General features: G+C 35.9%; 1 protein-coding gene across 2 annotated transcripts in view; it reads left to right on the top strand.

Annotated features, from left to right (window-relative positions):
- Positions 1–14,549, top strand: part of EDIL3 (EGF like repeats and discoidin domains 3) — a 358,208-nt gene that overhangs the window by 126,023 nt on the left and 217,636 nt on the right. Inside the window, exon 3 of one of the 2 annotated variants that reach the window (XM_084881776.1) lies at positions 5,643–5,672. The exons of the other annotated variant lie outside the window; for it this stretch is intronic. Coding sequence (XP_084737902.1) covers positions 5,643–5,672 — 30 coding nt within the window. The remainder of the gene's footprint in view (positions 1–5,642; positions 5,673–14,549) is intronic. 2 annotated transcript variants of the gene reach the window in all.

Raw genomic sequence — 14,549 nt, 5'->3', positions numbered from 1 at the left:
ATGAAACTCCTAGTCTAAGGGGAAAGACTACTAAACATACAATAAATATATACTTATATATTAATTTTATGTATACATAATAATATTTTATGTATTGCATATTATTAATTATAATCAAATATATGGCATCCTGTAAATATAACACAGAAATCAAAATGCATGTAAATACTGATAAAATAGAGAAGACTAAATGATTCACTGAACATTTTCTATGCAAGTAACATTGTCTATTGCTTCAAATAATCTGCAATTCAGAGAGTGTAGCCTTGACCACATCATATGCTGTCTGAAGTCTTTGGCCAGGAGAGACTTACACTTCTCTTTAAGCTTTCAAAAAGAAGTTGTTAATAGCAATTCTTAGTCCTGAGGCATGTCTTCATTGAGTCATGGGCCAAGAAACAAATGAACAAAAAACAATAAGACATTAAGTATATAAAACAAAACCTCTCCCTAAATAATTCTTTGAATACTACTAGAAGCAACTCCATAACCTACTTAAATGACTGAATTCACAAATTTGAAATGATAATGTATTCTTCTTTGCCTTAATAAATACACATACATTTATAGCTTTTAACATCTGGGCAGCCATGAATAATCATGCATAAATATTATCATTGTTGTTTTTGCATTCCAGCAGTTGAATAAAAACATTCTAAAATATTGTCAGAATACAAAAATACTTATTTATTGCAGCTTTGCTTATGGATATAATAAAGTACATAGATAATTGTATACTTTCAAAGCATATTAAGTATATAATTAACTTGATTTATGATATAGCAAATAAAATGATCCATAAATTAACATGAATTGAGTAATGTCCATATATTAAATAGATATTAATGCTAAGAAATACCTATAATAATAAAAGTATAACATGCTTACTAGACTGGACAGCAGGACGACCTTCTGGACGACCTTCTGGATGAAGCCAGGCCTGCGAGGGCCAAGCTCCTTGCACAAATTTCAGGCATCGGGCCTCTAGTATTTTATACATTTCATAATGAGCTTATTCTATTTGATGGTGAGCCACACTGGGTATAGCATTATTTTGAATTGTTGAAATTTCTAAATCATTAAATTTATTTAAAACACCAAAGATGAAATAAAGATGGAAGAAATAAGAGTTGTTGAGACCACATTAAGAGAATAGAGCCCATCCATTATTAAGGATGTGTTTTTTAAATATCATATGCGTATTAGGATAATACTCAGCCCATTGGGTTTAAGTGGTTCTGGTACTTGACCTTTGATATCATGGAAGAAGGAGAAAGAGAGAAAGGAATAAAAGGAGCAGCGAGGGAAGGGAGAAGAAAAGTTAGTAGATGCCAATATAAACCTGAAGAAGGTGAAAGCGCAGCCCAAGCCTGTTTGTATTTGGGTCTCCCCTACCTCAAGATAATTTATTCCTTATGCATTCTAATATATTTCAAAGGAGAACAACAAAAGTATCTATGATTGAAGCAGAATGTTATTTAGTTGCAAATAAGGGAAAGCTCCACTCAGACTAGATAAACAGTGAAGAGTAGAACTCCAGTCCAGAGTCAGTGGCTCAAACAAGACCATCAATATTCTAATTGCTTTTTTTTCTCTACTCTGCCTTCGGGTAGGATTGGCTTTTCCTGAAAGGTGGCATCCATTGTGGTTGCAAGATGCCTGCCAACTTACCTCCAGGCCGCAGACTTCCTTATCCATGTCTACAGAAGAAAGAAAGAGGGTGATTCCCAATCACCTTCTCAGAAACACCAGGAGCCCTCCTTTCTGAAAGCCTGTCCTCACCCTAGCCACACAAACCTGTTCTTACACATTCTTGTCTCCAGTGGATCATATTCCTACCTACACCAGTAACTGGTCAGAATAGGGGGAAGATTCACTTCCTCTTGAATTCAAAAGAGGAGTCATCTTTCCCCAAGGATTGATGTAGACCTGAAGATGTTCTATGGGAAAAAGCATTGAAAACTGGTGAAGCCATCACAGTACACATTGCAAGGGATTTCCTGTAAGCCTGGTAGTTTACTCCTACGGTTCCAACAAGTGCACCATGGCTCTTTCCCACTACAACAAACTTGGATGGGTAAGAGCCATAATTCTGAACATTTAGTCTTTCTAGCAGTCACCTGCTGAACTACCTGGGCTGACACCCAAAATTTAATGGATCTGGGGCATTTTAACAAACACCCAGGGTTATTCTCCATGGGCAATGACAGGACCACACTTAGCTAAATTCTGTATATCATATATCTGCACTAATAAAAGAGTAATTTACCATACCTTTGCAATGCCCATCAGCCAATCAGGAGTGAGTATGCAAACTAACCCAACAAAGATTGTGGGTTACTTTGCTTATGCAGGTGCCAAGCTCTGGGGCTCCAGGGCTCCTGGCCAGAATGGAAAGACGGCTCCAGGCCAAAGCAGAAATATGGCTCTGGCCAGAGCAAAAGTGGTGCTGGCAGCCAGGGGAAGGAAGGCCCATTCTTTTTTTTTTCTTTTTTCTTTTTTTTTTTTATAATATATTTTATTGATTTCATATGGAGAGAAAGGAAGAGAGATAGAGATTTAGAAACCGATGAGAGAGAAACATCGATCAGCTGCCTCTTGCACACCCCTTACTGGTGCGCAACCAAGGTGCATGCCTTTGACCAGGATCGAACCTGGGACCTTTCAGTCTGCAGGCTGATGCTCTATCCACTAAGCCAAACCGGTTTCGGCAGGAAGGCCCATTCTTGCATGAATCTTTGTGCATCGGGCCTCTAGTATATATATATAATGCCTTTTTTTATCACCATAATTTTTATTAATCCTTCTGTATTGGGACCAGGCAGAGCAATACAGAATCATTTGCTAGTTTATACTCATTCTGCTTGGTGCAAGTATTTCCAATTTCTAGGATTAGAGTAACTTGCATATGAAACAGACTTTTATACCTTTTGTGACACTTATTTCACTTAAATATCACCGAATAGGCTTCTTGTGTCCATTTTGAGGCTTACATGTACTTCTGGGGATCTAGCTGCCATCTGTTAACAGTTCATGACACTTTGGTCGGTAATTCAGTTCGCTTACAAAGCCATCTTTGTCAGAGGTAATGGAAGCAGTGAATTAATACCAATGCTAACCTTTCTGTGTGCTTTGGTGAGTGTGTGTGTGTGAGCACTCACACACATGTATTATAGTAGTATAAATATTGGCCACTGACATCTGCATATTATAAGGAACCAAAGCCATGGAGATGATGTATAGGATTACAATTTTATGCAGACTTGTGTACCTGTTGCCTCTAATGTGTTAATTTGTTAAAAAGAAGCTTTCAGGTATTACTGACTTCAAGTGTAGGTTAGTATACTACTTGCCCCAGGAGCTTTAGTTTTAAGAAATTTCTAATTGCCAGGACTCCTATGAAATTGAAACTATGTTTACTTCTGCGCTTGCTAATTTTTTTCCTAAAAATTCCTTGTATATCCATAAATGGTTTAAGGAATAAAATTTAGACTTAATCTTTCTTAGGCATCACATACTTAGGATATTTTATTTAACTCCATCTTCATGATTTCACCTTCCTAAATCTAGCCCTGGATGGCTGGGGACTTGAAGTTTCCCAGGGGGAGCTTTATTTTTCAAGGGGTTTTCTCTCTCAGCCCCTACATCCAGGTGTTTTATTTGTGTGTATGTGTGTGTGTGTGTGTGTGTGTGTGTGTGTGTGTGTGTGTTCCCCCATGTACTTAAGTTCTACTAACATCATCAGAGCTCTAGTCAGTCCTGGTTTCATGACCATTTCTGCTTTCTTCACTTTTTCTCAGTGGATATGCACTTTTTGAGACACGAAGGCAGAGTGGAAAGAGCTTGGTTTTAAAGTCACACTGACATGAGCTCAAACGCAATTGACCTTAGCCAAATTGCCCAGTCACTCTGACATCATTATCTTCATCTTTCAAATAAGAGTAATTTTCATCTCATCGATTGCTTTATAAATTGAGTTCCGCACATAAAGTGATTAGTCGTAAGTGTTCCTCCTCCCACCCATCCCCTTTTCTTTTGAATCTCCAGCTCCTTACTGACAATGACCCATCTAAGTCAGGACTTCCACAAACTCATATGGTCTTTCTTAAAAAAAGGAATTCCTGGAAGTTACCAATAATTTTCCTCTTTGAACACGGTATGATATATTTTGGACACGATAAAGAAGCTTACAGCTTTTTAAATATTTATGTTCTCCACGCCATGCATGCCAACTGTGCTTGCTCTCTTCATTTCTGTACGTGCCAACGAGACGAGCCAAGCAGCGTGAGAGGAAAACACTGTCAGGACACAGAGTGAGCTTGTCTAGCGTGGACTCTGTGCAGACGCACCCTTAACGGGAAAGCATGGAGGGTGCTCCCCAGTCGCACAGGGATGTCTTGATTAAGGAATCACCTGGGAACAAAGCTCCTTTTATAAGCAATTCAGCTGAGTAAATTTTTTCATTTTAAAACTTCATGAATCAAATGAAATAGTGCTGGCTTGTGTCACATATTTCAACAGAAATATTCGGGGTAAGCTGCACTTGTGCACGGAGCAGAAATACCTACTCACAGAGTGTCTATTAGGATAAAGGCGGCAGGGCGGATTCTAGGAAAAAAATTGTAAAGCTACTTCAGATAAACCCTCTTTTCACTATTGTAATCATCATGCTCCACCCCCGCATGCACCCAGCTATAGGTCATTACCCTGGAGTCCTGTTGCTCTCAGAAACATCTCCCTTTACAAACAGGAATCAGAATAATTCACACTTTGATTTATAGTTTATGTTACTTTGTATGGATGTTACTTAGTCATGTCTCAATCCTGGCTAGGAGTTGGTGCTGCTGAAAGAGATTCTGACTTAACTGGCTTGGGATGGGACCCAGAGTTGGCATTCTAATACAGATTCGGGGCTGAGAAGTACAGCTTTAACATCAAGTTGTATTCCCATCTGTGGTCTCTCCTATCATAATACCCATGGTTATCTGCTACTGTGGGCTGTAGAACTCTTGTGTCAAAAGCACATGGGGTAAGTTTATAATGAAGGTTCCTGTGTCCTCAGCAAAGAGTCACTACTATTGAATCCTGAAATATCTGGTAGATGTGAGTGAGTGTGTTATGTGTGTGGTGTGTATATATGTGTGACAGGGGCCCCGGGGAGAACTAGAATATTTCTGCTTAACCAACAGCCAAAGTGATTCTGTCTCACTTTTAAGGTTTAATAACTTTTATCCTATTTATAATTTCTACCTTATGGAACAATTTAATTATTTTTTGCTAATAAGAAGTTCCAACAAGTGGTTGATAGTAGGGCATTTTCATGATATATGTAACATATGGTAAACAATATTATTTATAATAATTACACTCTAAATAAGGTCAATCTTATTTGCAAAAGGAAAGAAAAATCAAATACATACATCTGAATGGTCTTTTCCAATATATACGTATTTTGAAATATGAGTATATAAATGTTAATTTAATGTAAATACCCATTAATCTGTCATTACCTAAATATCTAATGACAGATATCCAATATATACACTGAATTTTAAGTTAAGAGCTTGTGGTCATTGTTTAGAAAAATGAAATCTCAATCTCTTTTTCTGTCTCTCTCTCTCCCCCTGCCCCCACCACTGTAGCCTCAGAGGAGGAAGAGCCAACTTCAGCAGGTAAAGTTACTATTCTGTAAAGATTTTCTTATTTAACTTAATGCTATTAAAATGGAGACACAATCCTTTGAAGTGCATGTCCTAAATTTTCAACCAGAAAACTGGTATAGGTTTACTTATTTATTTCATATTTTATTGGACCTTCTATTCCAGACTCAATGATGTTGGAGTTATAAATAAAAATAGAAAAGAACAGAGGAAAAAAATAATACAAAATGTCACATTAATATTAAAGAATAAAGGAAATTCATTCAATAAAATGCCTAAGACAATAAGCCCGACCAGTGTTACTCAGTGGTTGAATGTTGACCTTTGAACCAGGAGGTCATAGTTTTATTCCCGGTCAGGGCATATGCCCAGGTTGTGGGCACAATCCCCAATGTGGGGCCTGCAGGAGGCAGCCAATAAATGAGTTTCTCTCATCATTGATATTTCTATCTTTCTCTCCCTCTCCCTTCCTCTCTGAAATCAATTAAAAAATATTAAAAAATGTCTAAAACAATAAAATGAGGAGAAAAAAATTAAAATAACATACAGAAAAATAATAAAATGGGAGGATAAAGTAAAATGATAAAATATACTTTCTAAACTGTGACATTCTATATAGAATACTGCATTATAAAATATATAACCGACATTGAACATGATATTCATTTAAGTTTAAGGATAAAAATTATGTTGTTGCCTTAAATACTCACTTTATTTAAAAAACAAAATTTTGTATAACTTACGGCATCATGACTGTTTCTTATTCAGAAAATCATCTATTTAATAAGCACAGGCTGAAGTGAGAACTGAATATCATGAAGAATAAAAATGGTAGAGAGACATGGAACATCATTAAAACAATGATTCTGTTTAGAATATTTTCATGCTTCATTTGGTCTTGAGCTGTTTTTTTCAAACATGCCTTATTCTTCTCATTTGAACCTCTAAATTGCCATTGCAAAAGCAAGTGCTTTTTTTGTGTGTGTAGATTTGTAGAGAAGGTACATACAACATCACATATGCAATTCTCCTCATGGAGAAATCCTCTGCTTTGAATGTTCTGATGGGTTGCATTAGCCAAAGGAACATTTTTTTGTAGCAATTAATTTACTAGGGCGGTTTCACCTAACACCTGTAACTAGCCAAAGCTTCTTTTATCTTAATTGAATATCATGTTCAGGTATTTAAACTTCTTATTTCATTGTGTTTAAAAACACATTTATGAACTATACAAGAAATTCCTTCAAACTAGGTTCTATCCTAATATCTAATTACAAACTAATGAGATTCAGTTTTTGAAGCTGCCACAGAAGATACTGTGCCTCCAAATGAATAACCTTTAGAGGTGATAAATGAAATCCAATTATGTTGCTATTACTCAAATAATTTTTCAAAACTCCCTTTTGAAATCTTCTTCAGAATTTGTTTATGAGTTAGCAACATCAGTTATTTCCTTATAGTTTCAGAAGTGTGCTACTGAATTCATCAGACTTCATCTAATATGTCTACAAAAACCAAAGATTTGCAAATATTACGTGTGTGTGTGTGTGTGTGTGTGTGTATCTATGGTTGTGAAATGCAGCTCAGTTTGTAACTTTGAAATCAAATCAGTTTACAACTTTTGAAAGGTGATCACATTAAGGTTACATTTCATGAAATAACCCTCTATAAAGTTAGTGGCTGCTTCTTCCATGTCTCCCAAATCTAATTATCATTGTTTAAGTTTCATGATAGTGAGAGGCTTCATAAACTGATTATATCAATACTTTTTTCATTTAGAAAATTAGGATATTTACATTAGAAAATAGACTGCTACAAATCTTACCTAATAATGGAGAAACATGTAAATTGACTGTACCTCTGCTACACCCACAACCAATCAGAGTGAATATGCAAATTAACCCAACAAAGATGGTGGTTAATTTGCATACATACCTGGGTCCCAGGAACCTCTTTAGCACCCAGGTCACTTCCAGCCGGCCATCCAGCAGGGGCTTTAGGTTTGGGAAGGGGCTGAGCCTGCAATCAGAGGAGCAGGGAGGGTCCTCCCTTCCCAAGCCTATGATCAGAGATGCTGGGGGGCAAAGGCTTTAGGTTTCGGCAGGGGCCGAGCCTGGGATCAGAGGGAAGGGGAAAAAAATCAATGGAAACATATCCTCAGAGGATAAAAAGAAAAATAAAGAAATGTCGTATCCTATGAAAGACACGTCTTGAAAATGCTTAAAGAAAGTTGTCATTTTTTCATGCTAAAGGGACTGGAGTCCATGTTGATGAAAATACCTTGGCAGCTGTGGTGTCTGGCAGTGGCTGCAGCAGCAGGGTGATGGGGCTGGTGCCTTCCCCCAATCAGCTTGGTCACCTCCTGCAAAGGGAGGCTAGACTGTGGCTTCATCTGCTCAGTGGACCTAAGCCATCAGTAAGATATCCCCTGAGGACTCCCAGTATGTGAGAGGGGGCAGGCTGGGCTGAGGGACCCTTCCCCAGTGCATGAATTTCATGTACCCCTAGTGATCTAATAAAGATAGAATTTAATTTATTAACTATAAGGTATGTCAAATCAAGCTTATTGATAGTTAATTTACTCTTTCCTATTAATTTATTTTATCTTTTTAGCTATTATTTTACTTTTTTTAGAAATTTGACTTATGTACCAAATTGACAAAATTACTATTAACTAAAACAAAGGCAAAAAAAAGGGAAGATTTGACTTTGGCTTATGATAAACACAATGAAGTATACAGATTATGTTATTATATAATTTTACATTTGAAACCTATATAATTTTATTAACCAATATTACCTCAATATATTTTTAAAAGCAAAGGCAAAATGGGAAATATTATTGAATGAGATCAAAATCAGTCAAAACTGACAGTGGGAAGCTTGTGGCTTTATGGAAATCAGTGGCAATAATGAGTCAAAATACAATTTACTGTTTTTGTTCATACTACCTAAAAACAAATATTTAATTTTCCATCTTCCTTGCCTAAGGAAAGATTTTTATTGCTTTAATTGTCTTTTTTTTTAATATCAAAGAAAGAGACTGAGTTTGGGTTTATTTAAAACTAGTTATTAATACTGAGTTAACATTTAGAAAAAATTATGATTAGAAAAAAACAAATATTCAGATGATTGTAAATGGTAAAAATCTTTTTAGCAATAAGCTAAATTAAAATAGTAAACGACTAAAGTCATATTGTTCTTCATATGTTTGTAAAGTTTATGATTTATTTAAATGTAAAATTGTATTTGTGGCCTATTAACATCTGATACTGATTGGTAAAGATGATAGAGGTTATTTCCTAGATACAGTAGTTTATTGTAGACTCATTTTGACCTCTGTGATGCCCACAAGAGATGAAGAAAAGAGTGATTTGGTTTACCAGAGCTTCAACATTCTCATTTGTTTCTTCCAAATCTTTTGACATGTTTAATCTTTTAAATGCTCAGTTTGGCCATTGAGGAAGTACACCTAAGAACACTAATGATCTGCACATCTTATGTAACATTGGCTAGCAGTAGTAAAGATTTGAAAGTATAGTTTTATGTATAAATATATATTTATAACAATAATTTTATATCTATATATTTATAGTTTAAATCAGCCATATATATAGATTAAAACAAGGGTGTTATATATCTATACAGCTAAACACAGCACAGATTAGATATTCTTCTCTAATTTAGGAAATATTACATTTTAGTTCTATAAAACATTTGTATTTACAGTGAATATTGTGATTTTCTCCACTTTGCTACAGATTTCTTTCAGATCTTTTTCCTGTTTTTGTATGGAGATTAATTCTACATGGCCGACTATACTCAATTATTCAACAGTTCATGCATTTTGAAAAGGAATGATATCTAACCACATTATTCTCTAATGAATAAGAGTTGCTTTTGCATTCTAATCTTAGCACTTTATTTCCTTGGGGGTCTGAAATAGAACTTGGCATTCTTGTTTTTACATTTGTTAAAAATTTTCTCCATTTTCTACAATCTCTTGAAAACAAAGCCATTATTTGCAGATTCTCACTGCAATAGGAAAGAAAACTTTGCTGCTTAAGATTTAGCTTTGGTCAGTTTCATGAAAAGATATTAGTGAAAAGAGCAAATAGTGCTTACCTTTTTAAAAAATATATTTTTATTGATTTCAGAGAGAAAAGGAGAGGGAGGGGGTAGAAACATCAAAGATGAAAATCACTGATTAGCTGCCTCCTGCACACCCTCTACTGGGGATTGAGCCCACAACCAGGGCATGTTCCCTGATCTGGAATCAAAACATGACCTTCTGGCTCAGGGGTCCTCAAACTTTTTAAAGTGGGGGCCAGATCACGGTCCCTCAGAGAGCTGGAGGGCCGGACTATATGAACTACTAATTCCTACTGTAACACCTCGGCTGCGCTCACTGCCCAAAAAACCTGGCGGGCAGGATCAGACTTCTCTGCGGGCCGCATGTGGCCCGCGGGCCGTAGTTTGAAGACCCCTGTCTGGCTCATAGGTCAATGCTCAACCTCTGAGCCACAAGATCGGACAGTGTTTACCTTTTTTTTTTAAACAAAACTTTCTTATTGGTATGTGTGTGATAGTGATTTTGAATTGTGAGAAAAATCGTTTTTTAAATCCCTGTCATATGTAGATAGTTGTTTCATATATATATATATATATATATATATATATATATATATATATATTCACTAAAATAAACTTCACTGTAGTACAGAATTCTGATAACAGTAGGAATTTGGGAGATTAAGTATTCCATATTTTCCTCTATAAACAGGTTTCAGAATTAAAGTAATGTATATAAATATAGACATAGATATATAATCTATCATTTTTATCCAAAAGTATAAAACTGGACTTGAAATAAATAATTAAAAGTCTTAAAACCTTATTCTTAAGAAATATATAAAATAACTAAAATCCTTCATAATCAAGCTTGAAGCTATCATTTCTTCAGTAATATTTGTAAATATCTAGCAATGCACATTATTAAAAATATTTATGTATAGTAACATGATTATATTAGTTGTAACTGAAGCACCAATTTAATTGCTTACATAATAAGAGATTTTATTGGCTCACAAAATTTAGAATGAGGAGCTCATTTACACCACTAAAAATCTATGTTTTGTTTTGTTTTGTTTTTTCTTTCCCCTGATTTTTCTGCTTTGTCTACTGTGGTGTAAAATTTATCTTCATCTTCAAACTGGTTTCCCTCGTGGTGGTGGTGATATATCTGCCAACAGCTGCTGTGGCTGTATGCATCTTTATTCATGTCCAGTGAGGACAAAGAAATGACATTTGCTCCCCTGCCTTCAAAGCAAGTGTCCTGAAATCTATTCTAATTGGACAGGCTCAGATTCCATCTGCCACCCCTGAAACACCCAGCCAGTCAGGGCATCCCCCTGTACCAGACCATGAGGTTGAGTTTAGCTTTCTCTTAAGATCAGAAGCCATGCCGATGAGGGGCAGGGTACGCCATGGACAAGGAAAGCCTGATATTCATACTTGGTGGATGATTAGTAAAGCCAACAGAAAGTAACCATTATAATACCCCTTTGTCACTCTTTAGTGTCTTCTTAGCTATTCTCCTACATTTATGTTTTTTATATTATTTTATAAAAATTCTAATGAGATCTTGAAAGTCTATGAAGAAGTAAACTTGGTGCACATCTCAGTAATACTAAGGTACATAACAGAAAAGGAGACAATATCAGTCAGGGAGAAGCAGAACAAAAAGGATGCATATACATCTACAAATATATAAAGTGAAGAGATTTAAATTTAGGATTTGGCTCCCATGGTTATTGGGGTTGGCAAGTCCAAACTCTGTAGGGCAGGGCAGCCAGCTGGAAACTCTGGCAGGATCTGTATGTTATAGTCTTCTTCTCAGGGAAACCTCAGTTTTGCTCTTAAGGCCTTCAACTGACTGGATGAAACCCACTCATGTTACTGGTAATCTGCTTTATTAACCAAAGAACTTGTATTCATATACGCATAACCCATGGTCACAGACAACAATGCGATACAGGGTTGGTGTGGGGGGCAGGTGAGGGTAAGAAGGGGTTAGTGAGAATACAGGGGACTTCTGTAATACTTTTCAACAAGAAAGATAAATGCAAATGAATAAATAAAGACAACTGAATATAGATGTTAATCACATCTATAAAATGCCTTCACATCAACTTCTAGAGTGGTATTTGACCAAACAACTGGACACCATAGTCTAGCTATTATTGATAAATATAATTTTTACATTTTAAATATCAAATTTAAACTTTTTTATAATTAGCTAACATAAAGAATGAGTAAAGATTATGTGAATACAAACTTTTTGCTTTTCAACAAGTCTATTTCAGAAAAAAAGAAACAGATCAAGAATAATGTGCAATGTTTAATAAATTGCTGCCTCACTCTCTGTATGCACTTCGGCTTCCAGGTTTCTTTAATTTCTAGTCCTCCCTGCATTGATGGAATTCATTTTTAATGTCATTTCCAATTATCTGGGTCAATTTTTTACTGTCCCAAGTTTCAACTCAAAGTCTAATACAAATAGAACTCTGAGAAATATTAATTCAATATTCCAGGGATTTGTTGGTTCAGGGAAGGCATTAAACTTTCTGTTTCATGTTGGGTAGGTTAAAACTCCATGAACTTGCAGCCTTGAATCTATTTCTTTAAGTGCTTTTATTTTCAGATAAATAACCATCTTCTAACGTGAAATTTTTTTTTCCTTTAAAGTTTTATTTTCTTTATTTGTAAAATGGGATAATAATAGTGCCTACCTTAGAGTTTTCTATAAAGATCTAACATGATGATACATGTAAAGTTCTTATCACATAATGCCCATTCTTTATACACAGGAATAAATTATTGTTTTAATTTTCATTTTCATTCATGTGTTTTGACATATTGTTATTGTGATTATGATTATTAGTCAGGCAATATATTGAGTGTTCTATGTATAGCAATTTATTTAACTTCACAATAAAGCAATGCAACTAAATATATATTATTGTATATTGCTTTAAATATTTAAAGATAAAACTAAAATTTAAAATTTGAATAAGTATGCCCAAATGTAACACATCATAAACAAGTAGCAGAAGCAGGATCCAAATTCAGATTTTTCTGGGGAAACCTTGTGCTTTTCTACTGCAACAAACTCTGTCCTTTTCTTCACTTATAAGGGGTTTTAAATAGAATACATTTCTTTTCATTATCAAACTTATAGAATTATTCAAGCATTTTGTTATGCATATATTAGAAAGCTGTACATAATAACGTGTGCAAAATTTTTCCTATTATTTTAAATGACAATCTGATTACTGTTGTAATTTATGGACCATGCAGACATTTTTGAAAAGATAAAATAGAAAATGAAAATCCCCCCTGCTGCCTTCATCCATATTGAAAATTTGCATTTTTAAAAAAATACTCTGCCGCAGTCCAGCTGCTCTTATGGGCTTCTCCATCTCAGCTGCTCAAACTGAAAAACCTTCAGGGTCAACTTTGATGACACTCCCTACATCGCACCCTCACCAGATCTTTGAACCTCTTCGAAATAAACCTAAATTTCTTTCCATCATCTCTACCAACACCCTAGTCCAAGGCTCCACCTTCCCACATGTGGCTTATTGTGCAGCGGCCGCTCAGCTAGTGCTGCTGCTGTAATGCAGGCCCCTCCGCAGACCCTTCTCCGCAGAGAGGTGGGGTGAGGCTCCTACAAGGCCCTGCCATCTTATCACTGTTCTGCCCCAAGCCCTCCACGAGCTCTCATCTAACCCACAAATGAATGTAGGATTGAAATGAGAGGTAATTTTCACCCTTCTCCCTCACCTCCCTGGCTGGATGTCTTACTATTGCTGCTCCATTCTTCCTTTTCTTTAAAGCAAACACAACACAGGCCCCGTCTTAGGCTGGGCTTTCCACTCATAGACCTATTGTCTGAGGACTCTCGCAGCTATCTGCATGGCTACTTCATCACATCCTTGTGTTTTGACCCAGAGATGCCTTCTTAAAAAAACCTTCTCTTTATTTCTAAAAAGGTCACACCTTCTCCACCGGGCCATGGTCCCCTGCTTTGCTTTATTTTTTAATGTCAGCACTAGCTGTGCACTCTGCATATATAGTTTGTTTATTGTCTGTCCAGGTTAAATATAAACTCCCCAAAGACTCGGGTGTATGTTTGTTTGTTTGTTTTGGTCTTATTTTATTCAGTATTGGATCTCCAGGGTCGAGAACAAGCATTTGGTCCATAGTACATACTTAATAAGTATTTGTTGTATGATTGAATTAATGAATAAATTAAGCCACACTGAATCTATGCTGATTTTAAAGCCTTGTCAACACAAGAACATACACAGTATTTTTTATTAGGTAATGTAATGAGAGGGGTGATGATAGATATATTTTCCAATTTAATAAATAAATGAATAGGATCATATTACTAATGTGATGAGAGTCTTAATGCTGCTTTAAAATTACTTAAATCCCTCAGCAGAGAAAAAGGCTATAGCATTGATTATTGTTTTCCTGTTTTTGTTGCAGTAAAGTAAAACATGTTTTGCTTAGTGATTCTTCCCGTGCCGTGTCATAACAATGTCATTAATTTAACCATCGTTAGTAATTACCGGATGGAAACCACAGCAGTGATTTTAAGAAGCTTCAGTCACAGTGCATTGCAGGGCGTGGTAGGGAGGAGGCTGGCTCTGGGCAGGGCGGCCCACAGAATATAGCACTTTGCATGCAGGTTGCAGAGCCACCAGGCTTCCTGGGAGGAATGCAAGAGGAGAAGGAAGGAAAAGAAAGGGCCTGCTTTTCTATTTTTGTACAATATCTTCCTCCTTATCGAATTATCGATTCCTAGCTCATTAAGCTCAT

Source organism: Pipistrellus hanaki, assembly GCF_964339955.1.
Source record: "Pipistrellus hanaki genome assembly, chromosome: 4".
Taxonomy (NCBI): Eukaryota; Metazoa; Chordata; class Mammalia; order Chiroptera; family Vespertilionidae; genus Pipistrellus; species Pipistrellus hanaki.
This window is presented reverse-complemented; position numbering and strand designations above follow the sequence as displayed.